At 38.3% G+C, this 24,848-nt stretch overlaps 2 protein-coding genes across 6 annotated transcripts in view; one reads left to right on the forward strand and one right to left on the reverse strand.

Annotated features, from left to right (window-relative positions):
* The window catches only part of GPATCH2 (G-patch domain containing 2), a 126,311-nt gene extending 111,497 nt beyond the window's left edge, over window positions 1-14,814 (reverse strand). For both annotated transcript variants that reach the window (XM_037405497.1, XM_037405498.1), the window contains exons 1-3: window positions 14,285-14,814; window positions 5,415-6,128; window positions 70-131 (exon numbers count right to left, since the gene is read on the reverse strand). In XM_037405497.1, coding sequence (XP_037261394.1) covers window positions 70-131; window positions 5,415-6,128; window positions 14,285-14,799 — 1,291 coding nt within the window. In that variant the 5' untranslated portion in view covers window positions 14,800-14,814. The remainder of the gene's footprint in view (window positions 1-69; window positions 132-5,414; window positions 6,129-14,284) is intronic.
* Window positions 14,755-24,848, forward strand: part of SPATA17 (spermatogenesis associated 17) — an 89,706-nt gene continuing 79,612 nt past the window's right edge. For 2 of the 4 annotated variants that reach the window (XM_037405499.1, XM_037405501.1), the window contains exons 1-3: window positions 14,755-14,865; window positions 18,347-18,436; window positions 20,528-20,609. In XM_037405499.1, the coding sequence (XP_037261396.1) occupies window positions 14,798-14,865; window positions 18,347-18,436; window positions 20,528-20,609 (240 nt within the window). In that variant the 5' untranslated portion in view covers window positions 14,755-14,797. The remainder of the gene's footprint in view (window positions 14,866-18,346; window positions 18,437-20,527; window positions 20,610-24,848) is intronic. The other 2 variants (XM_037405502.1, XM_037405503.1) reach the window with 1 other exon arrangement.

The following is a 24,848-nucleotide window of genomic DNA, read 5'->3' on the forward strand; positions in this document are numbered from 1 at the left end:
GTTGTAACGCTTACAGAATTTCAACTGATGTGGTTTGAGGGGTGGAGAAGGGAAAGATTGTTTCAATACCTTGTCTTCCCTCATCATTGGTAAACAAACCAGCATCACTGCTGCTCAGACTGCTGGATTCACTGTAAGAAGAAAAAGAAAGAAACAGATCAAAAGAACAATTGATCTTTCAGTCGTAAAATTTTAAGGAGACAAGGCTGTGCTCAGATTGAACTTAAGCCCAACAGAGATTGGAAAAAAAATAGGATGATTTTTTTTAATCAAACTGCAAATATCCTAGTTCCATTAACTACAAAGCATATTATTTTTGGCACATAAAACCACAGGAATCTAATGGTACCCTGACAGTAAGCCAGATGTGACTGCAACGAGGTGCTGACACAATTGATGCATTTTATTATCTGCTTCCATCAAATGTTCACTGCTTCCTTCTTATGCTGTGCAATTCAGGTTGATCCTGGAACACCACTGCTCAATAAAATAGGAAAAGTCTCAATCAAAAGCAGCCTAAGCCTTCCTTCAGTACATGAAATATGAGAGTCTGAAAATCAAACTACCTTTCTCAAAATCATTTGCAAACATTCTGGAAAAGGCGTTGCTTCATGACATACTACTTGGGAATAAAGAACAAAGTTTATATCAAATGTAGCCAATTAGACTAAAATAAAGGTCACCCTGAAGGAAGTAAGTACAAACAATGATCATAAAAAAAAAAAGGTACAGTTTACTTTTTTTGTGACTTTCATCACAGCCTTAAAATTAAAATGTGTGTATACAACATCAACACACTTCTAATTTTGAAAAAAGGTAAAGTATTTTGTTCTTTGCTGCATACACACTCTTACAAAATATATTCTACACCTCTAAATAGTAAAACAGACTTGTCTTTTAATAACACAGCTCACAATTTGGTGAGTTTCATGTGAAAGGATTTTTTTCAAACTATTTCTTTCATTTTTTGTCAGCAGAGTAGCTCTGCTAAGTAATATTCTCAACAAAATTTAGCTACATTTTACTTACGCTGAGAGGTAGAACAATTTGAAAAAAGTAAATCGCATCTGTTCACCGCACAAATCCAGGTACAAGTTAAAAATGCTGTGGTTATTCTCCATGTCACATTCAAACTACTTAAAAGAACTCGACCTGTTTACCTTTCTATACTTGTTCATATCAAAACACATACAACAATCCTGTATTTGAGTTCAACTTGTCTCAATTATTTTTACTTTCTAATAACGAATTAGCTTTACTTTTATTTCTAAATAACTAGTACACTTAGGAAAATTATTTCCTTTAAAATGGTAATTTCTCAAAAATAAGCCTCAATTTTTTAAAGCTTGTACTATGATTTACATAAAATTAGTCTAATTCTTATTTAATTATAAGCATGTGTTTGCCTTTTGTACCTTCCTTTGGGAGGCATCCCAAGTATGGTACCAGGAGACAAAGCAGTGACTATTTTTTTTTAATAAGTATATATATATACACACACAGAGCTCTGTGTTTGAAGAGTGTGTTCTTAATCTTTGCTGTATCATCTGCTTATCCGTATTCTTACTGTATAAGCAATACTTATACCATCTTTTATACATAATATAATCAGAACAGACTTAGGCACTTGCACAGTTGCCCCAAGCAGAAGAAAGATGACAGGCATGCAATGACAATGGAATCATCTTTCATAAGTGAGACGAAAACTTGAACTTCCTAACATTGCGAATGCTAGCAACCTCCCTCTAGCAAGCATCCCATCATCATTTTAATTACAAATACAACACTTGAATTAAAATAATGGCTTTACTGTTCTTACATTGCATTGTGCACAATTTTACTTCACACATCTCAAAGAAAAAACATCCTGTTTTCACAGGTTCTTCCTGTCCATTTACCTGGAGTTTTTTGTCTTGTTTAATTGTACTTTTTTTTTAAAAAAAAGTTAGGAAATCCTTTCAACCTTAGTATTTTAGCCACTTTCCCTATCAAAATTTCCAATTTTGAGAACAGTGTACTATTTTTTAAAAAAAATATTTTAAATGTGCAATAATTCTTACTGAATGACTAGCCAGTTCATGAAAACACAACCACTTGAAAGTCTGAAAATTACACATAATAATGTTTTGTTGGTGCTTTTTTGTTTTTGTGGTTTGTGGTTTTTTTTTTTTTTTTTTAAAAATTGAACCGTAACAGCAGCGTATCCATGGCAGCCACTGTTCTCAGGCCACAGTCAAATAGGGCAGGGATTACAGCCATGGTAATTGCTACATGGCAGTCATTTCACTGAAAAAATTCAAAACCTCTGGAATTAATAAATTAATATCGAAGTACCTGAAAGCTGTTACAAATTTATTTCCAGTTTTAATATGATTTTGCACTGTATGTTGCCAATTCCTTTGTTTTGCAACAAGATTCCTCCTTCCAGCAAGACTTCCAGGAAAAAGAAAAAAGCCACAGATTCCTTTTAGTCCTATAATAAGAGTATGCAAGCAAAAACTTGGAAGGAACAGCTCTACTATCCCCAAGAAACTTTCACAGCTTGCTTTATGCATGTGGAAACAAAGAAATTATTTTATTATTAGTTATTACTACTAGTCAACTGTCCCATACCTTGATTTCATGTGAGACTTGTGACCTTTGTTTACCCACCAAGCCTGTGCCCAAGGAATGACCAGCCACTGGCAGGTCAGTGGGTGGCCATCTCCAAGTTCCACTGCTGCTCTCTTTCAAGAAGAGCAATTGAAATTTTTCCTCTAGTCACTTAAACAATTGCCACAGCTTGGAGAAATCAAGCACCATCTAGAAGTCCATGCACTGCCAAATTTGGCTGAACCGGGCCAAGGAGCTAAGCACTGAGGACAAGGGAGAATGAGCAAAGGAGAGGCTCTGATCATGGAAGTAATTTCCAGCACCCAAACCCAACCGCACAGGAATTAATCTTTGGGATCATTCAAATGTTGACATTTTAAGAGCTTGAAGATTCCTCCTACTGCTCCTGAATCCTCACTTAAAATCTGGTGGTTGTTGTTGTGTTTGGTGTTAGAAAACACGCAGATAAAAGACTACAAAAGAAATGTCATTTAGCATTTTTAATGGGCACTTCAAAAAAATATATATGTTATTTTAAAGTAATTTCATGTATACACTGAAGACTTTTCCTCACAGTTTAGATCCAAGCAGTTTAATTCCCATTAAAAACTATTGGTTTTGTTCTCTTTTTACAAACTCAACTTCTAACAAAGACCCTCATCTTTTGAATAATAAAACTGTATGCACACAAACATACAAAATTAAAGAACTTTTGCACACATTTTCTTTCCCTCTCTTCCAGTGAGTGCTGCTGAAGCATGAGTCTTATCCAAGCTGCTTTTTTAGCTCTCCAGATCCTGCAAAGTCTTACAAAAGTCATGTTCCCTTTTAAAATCTCAACTTTTACTTTAAGGACATACTCTTAGGAACAATTTGCTAGTTGAGTCCAATTGTTCTGGCTGAACCATCTCAAGCAATAGAGGCAATTGCATTTCAGTAAAGTTAGATTAACATTATTCACATACAGAATATTCAGATACAGTATGCACCCGAGAGGCTTACATATGGTGGATTTCTAATCACGTTATAGAATGCAAATTTTCTAATTCAGTGGTTCCCAAACTTTTTGGCACAGTAAACCACTGCAAGAAATTTGGTGGGATGACAGACCATCACTCTGAACATGGAGAGGAATGACAGATATATGCATGAGCAGAAAACACTATGAAGATGAGAATGGTTTTAAAGGCCATTTATTGGGGCCAGAGACAAACATTTCAAGTATGATTTACAAAACAACATCATTTGGTGTAACAAAACATTAAGCACTTTGAAGAGGAAGATGAATTTTTAAATGGATAATGTTTCTTTTGTGAAAATATAAAAAGGTATTCAGACTAACTGGAAGTAGCAGTTTGGGGAGTCTACAAGAGGATTTTCATATTTATCACTCTTCTCTCCATCCAAAAATTAGCTAAGGAATTTTTGAGTTGGAGAATTGTTACCCTTGTAGCATAACATAAAATCTTTTATAAATAAAAAAAAAGTGACAAGACCACGGACATATGATAAACTATGCAATGGTTCCTAGTTCCAAGGAAATGTTTAATCATCTGTCTTTAGGTATCAAAAGTAGGGGAACAGATTCCCAGTATCATCAAAGAGTGAAGTTTTCTAAAGGCTGTCTGACAACACGCTCCTGTCTTGAATGTCAGTGAGATGTCTGAAGTTACACTGACCACCCTGAAGGGTTGCTTCTGCTCTAGTAATTAAGACATCAGGAACAATCTTTAAGACTCAGGATTCATTCAGCTCTTTCAGCTTCTTACTGCTTGCAGGTGAGGGACAAGTCTAAAAAGTAATATGACTTAGAAAAACTTCTGCAACAATAACTAGTTAGTCACTTTCCAATACTGCTGTTATTACAGTAACCGATCTGCCTGCTCTGGTCAAAGCACCTGGGTACTCTGCATCTCAATTCTACCTCTCCAGTAAGGAAAAGGCTTAAGAGTTTATAGATAAAATGCCTACAGAAAAACCAGAGATACTAGTGCTGTCAAGCAACTGACCAAAATTACATGTTTTAATATAACTGTTTCTTGTTGACAGTTCTGCATTCAGAACCAGGTACATGAAATAAACATAATCAAGTTTACCAGGCCCTGCAGGTAACATCCCTAGTGTATGGTGGAAAAATGACTTACACCTTACTGTGTTGTCAAAACAGAACTTTGGAAACAATTACCATTGTAGTATGACTGCTGTCTGGAATGGATGGATGAGGTGTACTGCCCAAAGGGTCATCATTCCCCCATTTTTTTAATGGTAAGCTCAGGTGTTTCTGAACTGTAAATTGGTTTTTGCATTTCGTAAATGATGTATATCCTTGGCAACCTGCAGACTTTTTATGCCCATGACACATAAGAACATACTGTCTAAATGGTGACTCTAAACACTGACAACCTTTCTGATGAATAGAGATAACAATCAAAGCACCAATGTCTAGAAATTGGAAAAACACTTAATTTTTGTCCGAGAACTGTCACCAGTTGAAATACCTTGAAAAAACCCCCATATTCATTATTTGTATATTGTGTTATTCTTAATCTTGAAACAATTAGAAAGCAGCATTTCAAGAAACTGTTTTCTTGGTTATTCCTCTGCTACATGACACTATTTTATGCTGAACTCCTTAATCTGAGCAACTCAATATATTAGCACATGTAAAAAGTTTAAGAGTAACTTGTTAAAACACGATACTATTGATGCATTTTAACTCTGGAATTAAAGAAAAAAATCCAAAGATTCCCAATACAAGCAACAGTAATAAAACCAAACAAATATTATCCAATGCTTCTGTAAAAAGGAAGAGAAAGAATAACCTGTCACTCATGTTCTCATCTGAGCCTTTTTGCTCCTCATACTCCATTTTGTCCTTAGTTGCCTGGTTCACTTCTTCATTTTCTATAACTACTCCTTCATCCAAGATTTCCGGTCCTTGTCGAGCCGCAGCTACTTTTCTTTTTTTCACTTTGCTCTTGGAAAACTCTTGGTGTTGGTATGATTTATTGTTATTGTCCATTTCTTGATCTCTGCTGTTATCCTGCTGTTGAGTTATTGTCAGTGCATTAGAGACTTCTGACGGCAGATCTATTGCCATCCGTTTTACCTTTCTTCTCCTGCGCAAAGTTCTGTTTCCCAAACTGTCAACAGCCAAGTCTGGTTCATGCCACAGAGGTCTCTTGCCCCTGATATTATTTAGGTTTGAGGAAGGCCTACGTTTAGCAACCAACAACTGGTCATCAGAGTCACTATGGTCTTTCTTATTAGCATGATTCTCCCTGTAGTCTTTGTTTGATTCCTCTAAACTGGAATCAGAACCTTCACTTAAGCAGTGACCAGTCTCCCAGGGATGATGGGTCGTAAATGAACGTCTTTTGCGTCCCCTCCTTTTCCTTGCCTGTCGCTTTAGAAGACACGACACACTTCGAGAATGATCTCCAGTATCAGCAAAACCTCCTCTGGCTTGCTCTGAACTTTCTTCCAGTGCTGAGACCAGATCATGAACCAGTTCCTCCATAGTCCTACTGAAATGCCTGCATATTTCAAGGAAAAACACACACACAAGAAAACAACAAATGAATCTGAGGTGTTAAGCATAAACTCTATAAACATTTTACCTGGAAAAATCATTTTAGTCACTTTAGGCAAGGTAGTCTTAATGTCCATCCTATAAACACTATTCTGCTGAAAGACAAAGCCTTGCCAACCAGTCCTGTGCAACTCGCAACACATCAGCATACATTCCATTTAAATGGTATCTTCTCAAATCTCTGTCTTGGAAAGAAGGGTGGGTGGGTGTGCGTATGCATCCATCCCTCCCATTTGTTTTTGATCTCACTATTTTTATTCGGTTATAATTCACCTCATGTTTTTATGATTTTCAGGGATTCCACAGGGTGAAAGCATCAACAGAGACCATTCACTCTAACTGCAGGCAGGGAACACATTTAAAATTTATGAATGTGAAATGAAATGCATAATATACCTCCTTGATAGTATATTAGAGAGCTCTGTTTAAAAGTTGTCATTATGATAAAATATTTTTAAGGATAATTATCTCCTGATGCTGCCTAAATGCCAAAATGAAGTTAAGACAGCAATTCTTTGATAATATATGACTTTTTTTTCTAATAGTGACTAATTCTGTCTTTCCAAATGGCTGATATGTTTGATTTTTTAAAAAAATATTGATTCTGTGGAGTGATATTAAGTTGAGAGAATACCCTGCTATAGGTAATTCTAGAGTATTAAATGCAAAGTTTCCTACCACGTGTAGGCACTCACATCCATAGAATCACACGCTTGTGTAGAGAAAAGTATCCCTAAACACACACAGTGTCTGATTAAGGCCTTACCCTTTTATGTTTTGCTCCTTCCTCCTCCAATTTCACTAGCATTTATCATGTCTTTAACTCCATATTCTTCAGTAAGTTCACCCATGCATTACATGAACGTAATTACGAAAAGAAGAGACATTAAATGATTGCTGCTGAACTCTAATCCTTCCCTGAAGGCTATGAACCTTCTCTGTAACCACAGCAATAGATTCTCACATCAAAGCATCAGAAGATCCCATTTGCTGAGGTAAAGCAGAGAATAACATTCATGCTGTTTACCACATTACACCAACTGATAAACATGAAGACACTCAGTAAATTGTGTAGAGGACGTTTAAAAGCAAGACTCTTCACTTTGTTTTACAATATAAATTGACAAAATAATTATCAAACAGTTCTCTGCCCATACCAGTAGAGTTGAAGATGTAGAGAAAATCTGAACACGTAGCACAGAGGTTCCCTCTCTCACCACAGACTTCAGCGTTAAAGGTTAATGGTGATGGCTGAATGGACAGTCATGACCACACAGTATACAAATTTTAAATATTAATGGGGGAAGAGCACGTTTAAGAAGAAATCCAAGCTGGTTATGAAATATGCCACCTAAAAAAATTTATATTTTCTCCTTTTAAGCCATTTTCAGAAATACTGATTTTTAACATTTCAATTGCAAGATCACCAAAAGCACAGGTTGTGGTAGAAACACAAGATCGTTTTGAATTCCTTGTGTCACTTGCATTCATTCCTCATACCTCTTTTCTGTCCTGCTGTAATCTCTAGTCCTATTACTCCCTCTTAACCTAAGATTTTCTTTGGTTCTTAGTACAGCAGAATCATCATATTACCTTGTAAGGGGGCAGACAGCTCTGGAAGAATGCTACACTTTCTCCTTAATCCATTTGGTTCACAAGAATCAAAGCCTCCATAATCACACAAAAATACTTCTCAGAAGCAATAGACCTACACAGTAGGAAAAGCATTTCAAATGAGGCAACTGTTTTCAAAACATTCAGAGAGAAAGAAAAGTGGAAGCCAATTAACACAAATTACTTTGAGACACGTGGCATCAATATTATTTTAAACTAATTCTTTCTTTGAGGTTTTGAAGTTTCAGTTACTGCTGAGTTTCAGGGGCATGTGGGGGTTTTGTTCAGTTTTTCCTTGGGTTTTTTTTTTGGTGGGGTTTTTTTTTGTTGTTGTTGTTTTGTTTGTCTAAGAATTTCAACCACCAGTAGAGACAAATCCAGGTATATTTGTACAGGGCTTCTATGCATGATGCTTAAATAGATATATTAACCCATGTTTTTCAGTAGCTATAACTGCACAATCGGTAGGGTACTAGCCCCTTTAGCCCATGAAGACAGCTATCCTTGCAGGTGTGCATAGGAGAAATGAGATGCCCTTGAGATCTGCACTAATATAACTGGAGTCATAGGATGCAAACAAACTCCAGCGCATTTATTTGGGTTAATTTGAGACATCAATTCCCCCAGCTGCCAGTCCAGCCCTTCTGCCACAGGCTTTGATACTTACATCGAACTGACCGAAGTGGAGGTGAACTAGTAGGCTTAAACCTGCATTTAGCTCAAAATGAACAGACTGCTGCTAACTTGTCAGAATATGAAGATACATAATCTCTTGCAGACTATTCTGCTAGTGTCCCTGCAGCACAAAGCAAAAGGAGACTGGAAGACAGGGACACTAATACCACAGTTTATGATTAATTTGTTCAATTCAGTGGCCCTAATCCGTATGAATAACTATATCACTAAAATCAATGTAGCTCCTAGAGTGGATGTACCAATTTGCTCCATGTAATGGCATAAGTATGGTGGCAAAGTTGCCTTAGTTCTATGAAATACTTCAAGATCAAACACAATATATCCAGCTTGCACTTATATATCTGATCTACACTTGTCTCGAATCCCCCACAAAACGCTCTCAATACAGATGGTGCCAGATCAAAAGATGAAACTGAAGAAGAGTGAACACCCTTAACTGTTTTTGAAGTAAAGGGATAATACGATTCTTAAAAAGCCCTGAGCTGTAAAGGCACTTAATTTCCATCAGACTACGACTTTGAATCTTTTGCACTCCTGCAATTAATCTTTTCTATTGAATTATCAAGTCTCTTCATTGCAACTCCTGAACTTAGATCTGTACAGGGCAGCGACCTTGTTTACCCTGAAAATTACAGCCAACTGCATTACCTTTGAAACAAATCAGACAAATTAATATTATAATTACTTCAACATGTTTCCTTAGAATGATTATGAGAATTATTTGATCAATTTGGGACAGTGGAAGATCCTTTGTAATAGACTGAGAATACAACACACATACTACTTCAGCTTTTTATTCACATTGCACTTTCAACATGCCAGTGTTCCACATTAAAACTCCTTTTCCTGGAGGTCCAAGAAATCTCTTCTGATTAATTTTATTGGAGCTCTGATTTCTCTTGCTATAATTAAAGAAAAAAACCCGAAGATCATGGCAACAGCAACCAGATAGAATGGTTAATCTGAAACCTGTCTCCAAAATTCAGGAGTATATTTCTATTACAGCATTATCAAATCAGTGTTGCAACTTTCTCCATTTTTCACAGCCAGCTGTCAAGCTTGTATTCCAAATCCATTAAGTAATTTTAATCATCATCACAGATGTTACTGTAACAAAAATATTTGCATTTGAAATAGGTTGAAAAATAACTACAAGTAGTATTAAAGACATTACCAGTGACTATCAACTGCATTCAGTAAGATGAGAAATTTCAAAGGTTGTAATAAGGAATGTAGAACAACATACCGAGGCGCATAAAAAAACAGGCTGAGCCATAGTTTAGCATGACTCACATAAGGCTATAAAACTGCTGTTACAGCAACAGCCCACAGCTAGCAATAAACTGTAAAGTCTTCGCTAGGAGAAGATTCTGCTTTACTATAAAAAAAAAATAAAAATCTAGTTTGCCTGCACTGACCTTTACATTTATCTGAAGCTATTTTAATGTAGTTCACCAAAGGCTGACCCATTTCCTCTCTAATCCTTAAGAGAATATACCATAAAAGTACTGTTGCAGGAAACAGTATAACTGCTTTCACCTACTCCAAAACAGTTCACACAGCTTCTGCTCAGTATTTATATTCATATTGAAACTCCTAATGGAAATAATGGGCACTTGCTTTTTTCAGTGAAAAATCAAGTAGCATTTTTGTTTGCTTCCCACCTAAAGCACGTAACAATACAGAGCTCTGACTGCTCACAAAATATTTAACAAACACATGCTGACAGGAAAGCTCATTTACTTGCACAACTCATAATGACAGGCAGTATCTTTTACTAAACCAACAGCTGCATTTACATTCTAGTTCTATACCTCTTCCTGTTAGATATGGGGTTTCTTGCAGCTAAAGTTATGTTGCATCTGTGTCTCATCAATTCTGATTTTTGCTGCCTTCACAACCCAACTTGATCACAAGCTAATAGCACAAGAAAAATCAACTAGTTCCTTGAACAGTGGGATTATAAAACCTGGCTTTCTATAATCTTTTCCCATACGGATTCTCTGATGTCTTGTAAAACAGCTGTATTCACAGTGTACCTTTATCTTCAGACAGGTACTAATTTAAATCCCAGTTCTCCACCTCTGAAGTTATTTTCACAAAGCCTTAGAAACATTAGTTTTCAGACCTCAGCTTTATTGTTGAATGTGACTGAAATTTGGATTGAACAGGTGCAAGTATTTGGGAGAGAGCAGCAGATGATAAATCTCACCACCTTGCCTGAAGAATTTACAGATTCAAAAAAAGAGAAGTATCCGAGTTCATGGGATACACAAAGGAGAAAGCAAAATGGAGCAACACAACTTAGTTAAAGGTATTAAAAAGCTAGCAAAAGATTATGATAGATTAGGAAATAACCAATAAACCTACGTTACATAGAAGCTTATAGCATACAGAAACAGAAGTCGCACCCAGATTATTTAAATTTGCTTGTCATCAAACAGCCATCACCAAGAGGAGGACACAAAGTATCCAATTCCAAGTCCACATCTACTGATGTCCTTAGGCATTGTCCATTGGACAGCCACCTACACAAAGCTACAAAATGACCAAAATGCACTCTACCCCACACTAATCATTGCGGGGGGGCATAACAGCTACCTACCGAGAATCCCCATACTCTTCCACTTCTGAGGACCCTGCCCAGTGCTTCCTGTAAAGACTAAGAGCCAACACACTGGCAACACATTCAAAGTAAATCTGACACACAGCCCAAAGAAACTTAACACAAACGTGGTGTTTATACTACAGTTTTAAAATGTGACAGTGTCAGAACAGAAACTTACAGAAATCATATGTCAGAAAACATAATTATTTTGAGTTCCATATAAGATAGTGTGAACAGCTATAAAAATTGAGGGTTCTTGAAACGTCAGGATATTATGTTGGAGCAGGTCTTTATCCGAAAAAGGGAAAACCAAACCCAGAATTCCCAGGCTATTTCTCATCTTCAAGGTACACCAACTCTCCTATTTTGCAGTCAGTTACACGTGTATATAAGTCAGTTTCACAAAGCAATAAAAGTATAGAAGTTTTTTAAAAAATGCAAGTCATTGTTCTATAATTAAAGACACAACGCTGGAAATGCCTATGAACTCTTTTTTTATATCAAACGTAGGGTACCCATACATTTAGTTGCATACAATTACTAGCAACATTTTATTCCTCCAATCATATACTACACAACAATTCTTAGTATCAACTCTGTATTCAAGAAACTTCCTTAGACAGGTTTTGGAATTTCCTTACACTTGTCCTATACAACAAAAAGTTATTAGTATTTGAGGAATGATGGAATTTTATTAATTATGTTGCTGACCCCCCTAAAAATTAGGGCCAGGCAAACTTGCAATAAGTACATCTGACTTTCCTACAGTTGCTGCATATCTAAGAAGGCCCAACAATAAACACTATCAAGTCTACTCATATTTTAGAGTGAAAAAGGTTCAGTACAGAGCAATGGTATACAGTCAGAAAGATGCTGACAAGAACTGCATTTAATAAAGCTCTAACACAAATGAATTGGTCAGCCAGAAATGAGATTTGGAGCAATTTATCATGAGGGGCAGCAATTCTTACAATCCCATTGCTGCCATTTACTGATATGCTTGCCCTTTTCAGATGTATGACTTCATTAATTAATTGTCAAGGTGGAGAATCACATGAACTGTCAAATGATGGTAATATACTACAGCACTGAAGTCATTACCAAAAGAATCAGAGTGCCCAGTAAGTACCCAAAATGCAAACTATTCCTAAATTGTCACATGTATTCACAATATAAATGAGAAACATTCAGCTTCAGAGGAGCTTTACCACCCAAAGTGAACACTCTTACCCTGTGGCTGTTCTCAATCCACTCCCTTCTTTAGGGTCTTAATGTTTTTAGAAAGCACATGTTCTTAATTTTCTATATCAAGCATTAGACACTGAAAAAAGTACTTTTCTGCATCTCACTCAAACAGGTTTCCTTTGACAGTCAGCTTCTGAAATAACTTATGTAAAAGAAAAGGGAGTGACTGAGTAGTAGTCAAAATTTTTAACAAGTCTTCCTTCAGAACTGCTAAACTAACAATCCTATAGATCAGATCTCACTAATTCTATCTGTACTGAATTCCTCCGGGCAGTGTATTTGCACAAGCAAAATCATTAATGCCTCACAACAATTACAGAAGAATATGCCAAATTCCCACACCCTGTATTGCTGAACACTATTTTTGAAGCCTCTGGAACTAAATTTACATGCATACAAGACAGTATAATTTAAGGGAAATGACAGGTCAAATGTATAATGAAAACTTTCTCAGAGTACAGATACAAGTTTGGAATGTCTTAGGCAATGTTTCTACCATATACAGCATCAGTAGACAAAAATACTTCTGCCACTAAAGTATACCTTATACTCTGAAATGTTCTGAATTATACCAACAGAAGTTAGATTTACACCAGGCAAATCTGCATATCTAGCAATACCAGCAAACAACTTCTAGCAAATAAATCACTCTTTGGAAGTTTTCTCATTTAGAAAAACGTAAAGAAGCCATGAAAATACCGACTAGAAATAAGTGGTGGTATCAGCAGAAGTGGAGAATGAATGGAGTTTCCTGTGTAAGAAAACAAAAGTGCTAAGCCTTTCTCTTCCTCCTCTTCCCCAACTCCAGAAAAGAAACAAATCAAAACATAGAAGAAAATCTATTCCAGATCTGGGAACTCTACAAGTAGGTATCTGCATACATAACATAGTTCCTAAAAAAAGCCTCAGGGCCTCAAATTATCAACATTCAAGAAAAAAAACCCAACAAACAAAACCTCACCATGCTCCTCCTCACTTCCATTAATAAAAATGAATGAACTAGAAGTTACACACATCAGTTGATACCTATGATATCACAAAATAGCTAACATTTAATGAAAGAAACAAAAGGCTTCCCTGCTAGTTGTTTGGGCCATCTCGCTTTCACCAAGTTTCTCTGGTCCCAGTCTTCATATCTCTATGGCCTATTAACAAAACTCACTTTTCCCTTTTTCTATTCTGTCAGTTTCCCCTCTTCACAGTTCTACAATAAAAACAATAGGGACCTTTGGGGTTGCTATGCTTGTATATGGAGTTACAAAAAGCAGTAAATCTGTGAACTCTGCCAGAGCAGAACTACCCAGACTGTCCTTGCCCACTGGCTACAGCTGCACTTGTTGATTCTTGGTTTGCAACAGAACAGCTCCAGAGCAGCAACCACGCGTAAATGGATGTTTCTGCAACATACACTGCAAAGGGTTTTGGCCTTGCAGGATCTACCACAATTAGAAAAACCCAAATCCACACAAAAAACTAAATAAGCCTGTGACAAAAGTTTTCATCTATTATTTGCCTGCCGTCCTTTTTTAGCAACGAGAGGAAGTTTGCCCCTCCAGCCCACTGCTCACTTACCAAGGCAGCGACCCACTGAGACGTGCCAGTGGCACCCTGCCAGGCCTCCAGCTCCGTCCCCGCGGTGGCCTTGGGCGCAGAGGAAAGCACCAACGCCTCTCCCCCACGCACCGGGCAGCAGCGGGGGCGCAGGCCGGGAGAGGCCTGGCAGCCCGCCGGGCACCGCCGGGCAGCGGGGAGGGCCGGCCGCAGCGGGGGCTGCACTTCCCCCACGTCTCCAAATCCCTCACAGGGCGCGGAGATGGGGTTCCTGACCCCCACCCCCAAACACCGGCCCCGCGACAGTGCAGGGGCGGCGGAGGCGCCCCCCTCCCGGCCCCGCGGAGCGGCCCCGGCGCCCCCCGGTCCACCGGGCCTGGGCTTACCAGCTCTTTCTCGCCGCCTGAGCTCGGGTCGGGGTAGGTTCAGCGACCCGGAACATGAACCCGGCGCCTCCCCCGGCCGCTCCCCAGGGAGGCTGGCGCCACTTCGCAGAGACTGAGCCGAGGAGAGGCGGGGCGGGGGCCGGCGGTAACGCCGGGGACCAGCGGGCGAGGGCCGGGAGGGGAGGACGCGGGCGGCCAACGCTGCTCCTCAGTCCCCCATGATGAGAGCCCGGAAGCAGCTGCGGCAGCGGGAGGAAGTAGGACGCCACCACCTGGACTCTTCCCCTCCATCTCCCGACCGCTGCCCAGGGGCGCCGCGTCCCCTCCGGCACTCCCCGCCTGGGCTCCGCTTCCGTCCCGGTCCAGCTCCGCCGGGCTCCCGCTGCCGCCGGTGCTCTGCTGTTCCCTGCCGGCAGGGCTGCGGTGGGGGGGGCCACCCCCGCGGCCGCGCGGAGTGGTACGGTCCCGTTGCCATGGTGGCGGCGTCGGGCGGGCGGGTAGGAGGGAGGAAGCATGGCCGCCCTGGCCCGGCTTCAGGCGAGGCTATCGGGGCTGCGGGAGGAGTATTTCCGTAGGAACAGGTAACTGGGTCATGCCGGTGGTGGGGCGGGACGCACCCCCTCATGCAGGGCTGGGGCTGGAGCTGGCGGGGCGGGCAGCCCCCCGGCTTCCCCGTCAACGAGATGGCGGCGCTCCTGCGGGAAACGCTTTAGCTTTGAAACCCCTGCTGAGAGCACCCTCCTCCTCGCCCCCAGGGCCTGCCAGAGTGCTCTGGGGAGCCCTGATGCACAGTTCCTTTAAGGGGGCCCTATACGCCCTGCAAACAGCGGCCTGCTCATCCCCTGCCCCTGCCAGCCTGCTACCCTGCACCGGCCGGGCGGTTTGCGCTGCTGGGTTTTCTGACTGCTAAAGATGATGGTGGCCAACTTTTCCCGGATCAAATTTTAAGAAATAAAATGTTTTAAGACCTGTGTTAAGATTGTATAGATCTGTCCTGTAAACCCTTTTTATTCAACTGTGTTGTTGCTGCTGCTGTACATCTAATGCTAATACTCAAACAGGAAAAAAAAAAGAAGCATATTTAGCATCGTTGCAGTGTTTGTGTTTTTTTCTTTCTTCACTACTCTAATGAGTCATTTGGTTTAGAATCTAATTACGGCATCATTAGCATCAATAACAAGGCTCCCGAACACAGCTAAAAGTTACATGGAGTTCAGGTCCTGCCTGCATATGAAGCGCTCTGCTTCCCTGTTCTTTCCCTGGGATTTGGCTGGTGCTGCTGTGGCTGTAAACACCGCCGTTCCCTAAACTAGCATCAGTTATGGGAGACTCCACTTGTATTTTGCTTCTTTCAGGTTAAAAAGAGCAGGCTGAGCCAGACATGGAAATCCATTGGAGGGCAGCATGCTTGATGTTCGGGGATTTGGGATTTTTTGGCAGATCTTTCAAAAAATGAATTGTTTCCCTTTTAAGAAGAGGCTATAATCCATCAGTTTCTTGAAATTCAGTTTTTCAGCTAAGAATTTAAATGAGAGGCTTCCAACAGTCCAGCTCAGCAACTGAAGAGGTAGCTGATCAGTAATCTGATCTTTATTCTTTAAGGTGAAAATCTCCAACTGCTTCAACACAGCTGCTGGTAAAATCCTGAAACAAATCAGAATATCTTGTTTAGAGATTTTGGTAGATCCTTATTTAACTTTTAAACTTAAGAAATAAGTTTTGGGCATTAATGCGCATCAAATTTGCAGTGGTCTTTGAAGTATTTTTGAAGCATTTGTATTTTGAAGTCAGACAACATCTTTTAATTTCCCTTTCAGAACTATGCTTTATCCACATAATGTAATAGTGCCCTCAAAAATGCCAAATCTGAGATGCTGTGGGCGCACGAGTCAGTGTAATCTGTGCAGTCACTCATCATTCACAACCAGATTCAGGGCATTCAGACAAAAATACATGATACTGTAAAGAAAGTGGTTACTTACTCTGTGAAGTCAGTATTCTGCAGTGAAGTACCAGATTCCTCAAAGGATCTGAGTTGATCTGAAACATCAGAAGGTGCAAAAGAATGTAAATTACCAAGTATTTACCTTTTTTTTGTATGAGTTACCCTGTTTGCAAATAACTTCTAAGGGTAAGACCTGAAGGATTTAGTTCCAGGTGTGTCAAACACATTTTAAGACAAAAGAAAAATGTTTCTTTCTTCACCTATCTGTCAAGACCCAAAAGCAGAATTCTGTAGAACATCTACAACATACAGACTCCCCGGAGCAGCTTGACTTAAAGCCACCCTGGTACAAACTAAGGACTCTTTGCAGGAGGCATGGTAATTGAAGTGCTTTGAAGTAAATCCCAGAATCAGAATAGTTTATCTTTGAAAATGCATTTACTATTTTAGGACTTTACACCTGTTCCATTAAAAATTAGGGCAGACTGATGACTGTAAGATCTTGCCTGTTGGTTGTGGTTAGGCAGGTTTACCTGATCTGGATAATGTTCTTCAGATCTTAATAATCTTCCTGTCGGGCTTTATGCAGAACTGTTCATGTCAGAGGTATGTGGTCTCCTAAACTGACTTTTTAGGGAAAGCACCTTTCTGGGAAGGACTTGCCCAATGATGGCACAATACAAAAATACCATAAGCCTGCACCTCAAGAAATACCCTGTCAACATAAGCATTAGAATATACAGGATCTGCTAGTGCATTCTCTTAAGTGTTAAACAATACTATCACTTACTCATTCAAGAACCTACTTTTATTTACTGTAACATCTGTATGTCACGTGCTGACCTTGAGCATGCCTTTTTAACATTCAGTGAAGTCTTTGAGAGGTATCTGTGATTCTAAAAGCTTAATTCAGACAGTATGGCAACTATGCCATCTGATCAGAAGGGCAGATACCAGCTTGAGCAATTTACACCTCTAACCACTTATTCTGCTGGCAACACCAGTTGAAAGTGTTTGTGGAACTGTACTGTGAGAAAAACAGTTGTTGTTGGTCTGCTTCAATAAACTTTACAAGGACTTCTAAACTGACTTGGCCAGGCAAGACAGAATGCCAACTAAAAAACCTTACGGGGGTAATAGAGGTGAAGGCTTCTGCTTTTCCAGAAGCAGACTGCTGCCATTGCCAAGTGGGTAGCACTGGTTTTGGAGCTGTCACCTCTGACACAACCTGTCCCACATCTCCTTTTCCAGGCTGCAACTGCGGCTGCCTGTCCAGGGTGAAATCACTCATACCCTTGTAATCAAAATCATTTACCTCTAGGTAAAAGTGTTCTGGAGGTGTCTGCTTCTTATGAAGTCTAGGAAGCTGCACAGGAAAGACACGAGGAAGCTCTCTAGCATAAACGCCAGCTTTAGCATCAACTTGTTTTGTGGTCTTAGGTAAAAGAAGTCTGTTTTCCACAGTTTCCAGGTACTAGACAGGTCTGATGCATGTGAGATGATGATGAAAATTTGGGCCCACTTAATGTGATTTGAGAGCACATGCTGCACTGGATGATGTAAAATGATGGAGCTAATGCTTCTTGATCTCTGGTAGTAAATCTGTGTTTCGTTTTTCAAGAAATATAATGAGGATAATCCTAATTTATCAGATAAAAATTCATCTTGTGTATACTTACTGAGGCAATTAATGTTGACACAACACTTTGTTAGGAGAGTTAACTGATATCAAATAGTTAAGAAAACTAACTAATAGTGAATGAATTATTCTTTTGTGGCAGGTATAATAGATTAAACTACCTGGTAAATATGTTCCTAATAAAAATGGGGTAGCAAAAAGTCCATGAAGATTAAAATGTAGTTTTAAGTTCAAAGACTTGGCAGCTATTGACATTTTGAAACAAACAAAAAGTAAATTAAAGCTAGAGGTGATCTCATAGCTGAGTTCCACCCCTCAGCATTGAAACTCATCACAGTGATTTTTCCTGAATTCTCTGAAATCTCTTCCAGATTCATATATTTCTTTAACTGCAACAGTAAGACATATTTAGAAGAAGTTTTCTGCTTTGGTACTAAAATACCATGCTGAACAAGTATTACTACTTTTATATTTTCAGATCTGTAGATGAATACAGAAAAATAGAGTACAAAGCTGCTGTCAAAATTCAGAGCTGGTTTCGAGGATGCAGAGTCCGAGCCTATCTGAGGTATTATACTAAGCCTATCTTAATCTGTATGTCAATCTTGACTTCTTTCCCAAAATTTCTCATGGTATTACTTGATTTTAATAAAATTAGAGCATTTGGGAAAAAAGCCACAACCCCACGTTATTCTGCTTTTAAATAGAATGTAACATATAAGCTGTGGCACTGTAAGAAATAATTTTTGATTTTCAGAACTGCATACAATTAAAATGGCATGATGCTAGTAAGTAGCATGGAAATAATACATCTTCAGAATAGATAGAGTATTGTTTTAAGAAATATTGGCATGACTTTAAAAAAAAAGGTGTCCCTCAGGCTGTTTGCAGAGACTTTTCTTATCTCTGTTATTCTGTCTGATACAGAAGGATTCTCTAGTGAGTGTAAGGTAACTGGACTCTTATTGTAGAAAATTAAGTTCTACTGCTGGATTTGACCAGTCCATTTTTTAAAAAAATAGATCTTCTTTTACATAATTTTCTCCATTTATAAAACAGAGATCACATGCAATTACTTTGTTCTGTAAAACGCTATATCAGCATTGTTACAAGTTTTTTTGAAACACTGTGGTTGGTCCCTTCTCCCAGGAGGCCCCGAGATATTTTTTTTTATGATCATAAGCCCAATTGGTCAAACTCATGTGCTCAATTTTCTGTATCTTCATAAAAATTAAGGCTGTGAGGGAGAGGGACTGTTACATCTTCTAGTTTGACCTCTTGCCTGTTGCAAATCATTATGTATCATCCGGACGTACTATATCAAGTATAAAGAATTACTAGATTAAATAACATTAATCACTTAATGGACACTATTTCCCTCATAAAAAGGCTACAGCCATTATGTGCACTTGTTAAAAAAAGCATGGGTAATGTGTTTTCCATTGCTGGTTCAAGTGTGTTGTCACAGGATGCAGCCATCACATGCAAGTGTCCAGCAGGCAGGCAAACCTGGTATTTCCACCCTCCAAGGAGTATCAGCCATGCCATCAATGTCAAAAGCCCCAAAGACAGAGGATTGGTTAGTGCTTCTCCGTTTCCAGCACGAGTAACAACAGCGTGCTGCAGAAGGAAGTGAAAACCCAAGTGTCTTTACCAATCTATTCTGTAGGAAAATCTCATTCACATGCACATTTGTGTTTAGTAATGACCAATGTAAGAAGAACAATGTAGTTGGAACGAACATGGTAGAAGAACTAAATCAGCTAAGTGTAGAAGAGGTTTGTGTCTGCAGCTGTGTACAGAGTGATTCTACTCAGTGTCCTCTTTCCGAAGATGGATGTGGTGTCTGCCTTAGAAGCACAGGCTCAATATAACCAGTTGTCAGTGTTCTGAATTAATCTCTCATTTAGGTCCTTTGAATTACCTGCTGGAAAAGTCTGCCTCCACTGAGTGACTTAAGCTGTACTGCAAGGCTTCTAAATTTGATGTCCATTGTTAGGTGGTATGAATGCTCCCCTATATAGCTTTTTCTAAGCAGTCCCAAAGTAACGATTGCATTAATTTCTGCAAAACTGATGTGCGACATCAATTATGGAATTTTTATTAGCATAATAAAGTGTATTTATATATATATATATAGTAAGGACAGAGTAAACGTTTGCTTACAATTAAGCTAGGTGTAATTTTATAAAAGCAAAAAAGTAGTCTAAAAATTCCAGATGTCTGTGGGTTTTGTCAAATATTTTAAAATTGTAAAGCTATGAAAGTGTTGCATGTGACTGAAAAAAATTCTGAACTGCTCAGATATGTTGGTTGAAACCATCCATGAAAATACAATCACCCATCATGCAAACTACATTCGTAAGCCTTTCATTAAACTTTTGTAATGATAACTGAAATAGTATACAGGTAAATTTGCAGTAATCTGTTTTTTCCAAAAGCAAAGTATATGAGTCTATATAAATATATGTATATATTGGTTTGTAAGTGTGTATGTGTGTACATATGTATATGTGCATACATGTATAAAATAGTCTGCAGTGGCCATCTGTTTGGAGTAAGTATGGATAATGTACTATACATTATTTTTAATATTAGGAAAAAATAAAGTTATATTGTAAAGTCTCAATAATAAATTTTTAAATGTATTTTATTTTAGATATCTGAGAAAAATGACAATTGTTATACAGAAGTGGTGGAGAGGTTATCGAAGCAGAAGATACTTCAGAAAAATGGTGAAGGTAGAAAACTATTTTTTAAAGTTTTGGTTATTTATAAAATATATATGAAGCAATTCATTCACTCATCTTGAAATTAAAAAGCTGAAACTTGGTCCTTTATACACACAGACACATACTTAACTTTACTATCATGAAAAGCACCATTAATTTCAGTAAGCCTACTCATAATGGTCAAGTTAAGTCAGTGTTTAAGTGTTTGCAGCTCTGGAGTATTAGTCCCCAAACCAGCAATGAGATCTGCTCATGCAGAAGCCTGCCCACATGATGCTAATTGCAGGACTGGAGCTTTTCAAGATGCTTGTTTTCCTGGCAGAACTTTTAATTCTGAAAATAAAAGAAGCCAATGTGTCTACACATCGGTGTTCTATGTTTTAGTGGTTTAAATTTCTTACTTAATGAACCTTGAAGTACTTGAGGTTTTGCCTTAAGGCACACAGCAGATCACAGTCAATCTAATTCCCTTGACTTACTTGAAGATAGCAAAAGTGTATGATAGCCCACAAGCTAATACCTCTGTTAACAGGTTTAGGAGATTAAAAAGAAACTAATTTGCCTTTAACATAAAACAATTAATTTTTTAATATGTAGTTTACTTCACTAATTTATCAATTTATGTTAATATTTTACAATAATTTTGAACTTGTTAGTCACTTATTCTTTATTATTTTGTTAAAGTTAAATTGTGTTTCAGTCAAAACAGACAAGTCAAGAAAAAGCAAAAAAATGAGCCATAATAACTCATTTATTACAGGCTAAAGTCCATATTTCCTGCTAAACTATGTTTTCTACTAGCAGGACTTGTGTGCCTGAAAGCTTGTCTATTTTCCCCCCTTATTTATCAGTAATCTTATTAAAGATTTCATCTCTTCTAACTTACCTGGCTTAAATAATAAATTATGAGTCATCCTTTCAGGCTATGTTTTTCAATCTATCTTCTAAAACACTAGGTTTTCTATATATAGGGCAGATAGCTGCATGGTTGGATTGGGTTCTGCTTTAAAAAAATGAGACTTGAGTTGAATATTGTCCCTGAGTTTAGGGAAGGTTTGTTTAATCTATAAATGCTTCTGTAGAATAAGAAAGACATCATGATGTCAATGCATGTTAAAATTTGCTAATTAAAAGAAAGAATCTGTGATCAAATACTGTAATGGCTTGCACGGAGAGTGCAAGCTGTTCTTGTAGAGTCTTCAACCTTTGAGATATTCAAAACTCAACTGAATGAGGCCCTGTACAACTTGCTGTAATTGACCCTGCTTTGAGTACTGGTTTGGAGCTCCAGAGGCTCCTGCTAATCTCAATTGTTGTATGCATCTATGAAATTGGAGGTCTTTTACCTGTTTGCTTTATTACTTCTTTCTTCTTTTGCCCTCTCTTAAAAAACACTTTGTCAGTTCCATTTTGAGACAGTCTTTCAAATTCGCACAGGTTTCTGCAATAACCAAGCTGAGATGGCATTATAAAACACCCTCAGCTTTTCATTCTTGAAATATATTTCTGAAAAAGAAAATTTAAAAAAGCTTTAACCAATAAATCCTGGTTCATATGTAGTTCTTCAAATAGACATAACTGACAAGCCCTTGCCAACTCTCAAGTCTGTGGAAAAATGCAGAACAAAAAATTGTGCAAGCCCACGCTTAATACATTCTAAATTGGACCATGAATTCATCCAGCTTCTGGATTCCAGTACATATCCAATATTAGTCAGGGCTCTAGAGAAACAGTATCTCATCAGCAAGCTTACAAATTGTACAGCAATCAGCACAGAAAGCCACCTTTTTCCCTCAAATACTTCATTTTGTGCTTGCTGTCTGTTTGACTGGAAAGGACTAAATAGGACAGCTGGGTTGGAAGCTAACCTCAAACTCATACGAAGTAGCAGACAAAAAGGCACCTTTTTCTCCCTTCAGACCGCTGTATTCAGTATTATATGTTTTAGGGTAGGCTTAAATATAAAGTTCAAGTTCATTTCCTATATTCATTGTTATACTATCTTTACTTATCAATGGCTGAATTTGGCATATTTTAAAAAGAAACAAAAATCTCCTCAGTAGCTTAATGCAACTTTTAAATTAAAGATCAGTTAATGTTTACATTGAACTCTTGCTAATAACTGTTGTAATGATTCCTGATTATGAAACACAATGATACATTTGACACTGGTCACTTTAAAATTTGTCCGCTGATAATGATTGGATTGGTATCTGCTGCCAGCAAACAAGGCAAAGCATATGCACAAAATACCCATGATTACTTGATAATAAATCATTTTAATGATTATATTCAAAATTGTGAAATGTGAGTGGTACTGATGCGGAAAATAAAGGCTGAGGCTCATCAGATTGGCTGTCCATATGTGCATTACTACTAGTATTTCATTTGTTACTCCTCTAGTGCCTTTTCCTTTGATTGTTAAAATATATATTACATTTAAAAAACCCCTATTGATGGTGTTTATATGACTAAACTTATGTGCCTTCCTGTATTCTAAATATAGGTGCTTTGATATAAAGCTTTGTTTCCTAATATTAATCTCAAAGTAAAATTAAGAACTGCACTCTGATCGTTTTCTTAATAGCTTAGTTACATTGGTTGTACTGGGTTCTTAAAGTCTTGCATAACATGCAGGAAAGTATGAATTTTAAAACCAGGCAAGCACCAGAAAAAGTAGGCAAACTGTACATCACTGTTTCTTTTTACAATATTTCTCAAACTCAAGAAATCACTTGTTAAAGCAAAGGGAATTGTTACATGTCGTTATATGAAGTCGGCATGCATGATGGCTGTATTTTCAGCTCGCTTTGGAAGAAAGTGCAGTTGAAAAAAGCAAATATTTTCTGTGCTATAGTTTTGTGTGCTATAGTTTGACACCACCCTAAATAGTTTAGCTTCAGCTTAGTAACTGGTTTTAAATTGGCCCAGTCCTACAGGAATTGGGCAAATGCCTATTTGCTCTACCTAAAAAAAAAAACAAAGGTGCCTGTTCCCAACTTAGACCATGTGTTGGTTCCTTCTTTCATTCTACTCATAATCAAATTTCTGGTTCTTCTTTGAATTTGTCATTTTGTATTACCTGTTTAAAGAAAAAGAGAACGCCAATCAGGATCAGATCATATTTGTAGATCCCCAAACATGTTTTTTAAACAGAAAAGGAGAAAGTAGTACAACAGTTTATAAACAAAAGGCTTCAAATATATTTTGGAATCATAGACTTACAAGTAAACTAGTAGAGACCTGTATATTAACATCATCAGTGGCAGATCCAAAGACTTCATGGTTCAGAACTGGAGGTGGTGCATGTGGGTGAGATTGCAAGATAATTCTTCCCAGAGAGTCCACCTTGCCACGTAACCTTGGAATTGGCACCCAGTGAAAAAATGAGAGGCAGTGCAATGGGCACAAGCTGAAATGCAGGAAATTCCACATAAGCTTAAGAAAAGAGTCTGCTGGACAAGAAGGCCCCAGTTCAGGAAAGAATCTTTCATTTACTAGGAAAGCGCTTAAATACAGACTGGGATTGAAGCACTAAATTATGGCTATGCTTTTGTGAATAGCGATGAACACATTCTCCATCACTTGTAATAGCAGAACTAGCACCTATTATTCTAAGCAGGGTTAGAAAACAGAGGGCAAATCCATTTGCAAAAGAACCTAGATGGTGACACAGGCTTTGGCTTTTGCCACAAGGATAAAGCTGTAAGACAGTTATATGACCAGTTCTGCATTTGGCTGACTTGTAATTTAGAACAACGTTGAGTAAAAGCAGGAATGTGTAATTTCCTTTTTGTTGGGAGTGACCTTGTTAAGTAGTGGTAGGGTAAGGCCTGGATTCCTTACACCTAAGTGAGGTTTGCAGGTTAGGGCCCTAGTTGCCATCAACGGTCTTCGTAAAGAGCAGGCAGAGATGCAATTACAGAGCTCTTCAGTACTTTGCCAAGCTCGGAGGGAAAGTGGTCCCACTGTCTTTCAGTATTGATGATAGAGAGAGCATAATGATGTTAGGTCTCCAATTTAGGTTCTTCAGTGAAATGGGATGGATTCAGACTTCAGTGCTCACAGGCTTCAAATATGAGAAGAATAAAAAAAAAGGTATAAGGTTGTTTAGTTTAATCATTGATGGACAGAAATCTGATGATCATTTTTAAGTTTAAGAATTTCCATCAAAAACGTACTTTGTCTATCTGGTGGTGCGGCAGCTCTCACATTCCATTCCAAAGAAAAAAAAGATGAGCTGCAAAG

Source organism: Falco rusticolus, chromosome 12, assembly GCF_015220075.1.
Source record: "Falco rusticolus isolate bFalRus1 chromosome 12, bFalRus1.pri, whole genome shotgun sequence".
Classification (NCBI taxonomy): Eukaryota; Metazoa; Chordata; class Aves; order Falconiformes; family Falconidae; genus Falco; species Falco rusticolus.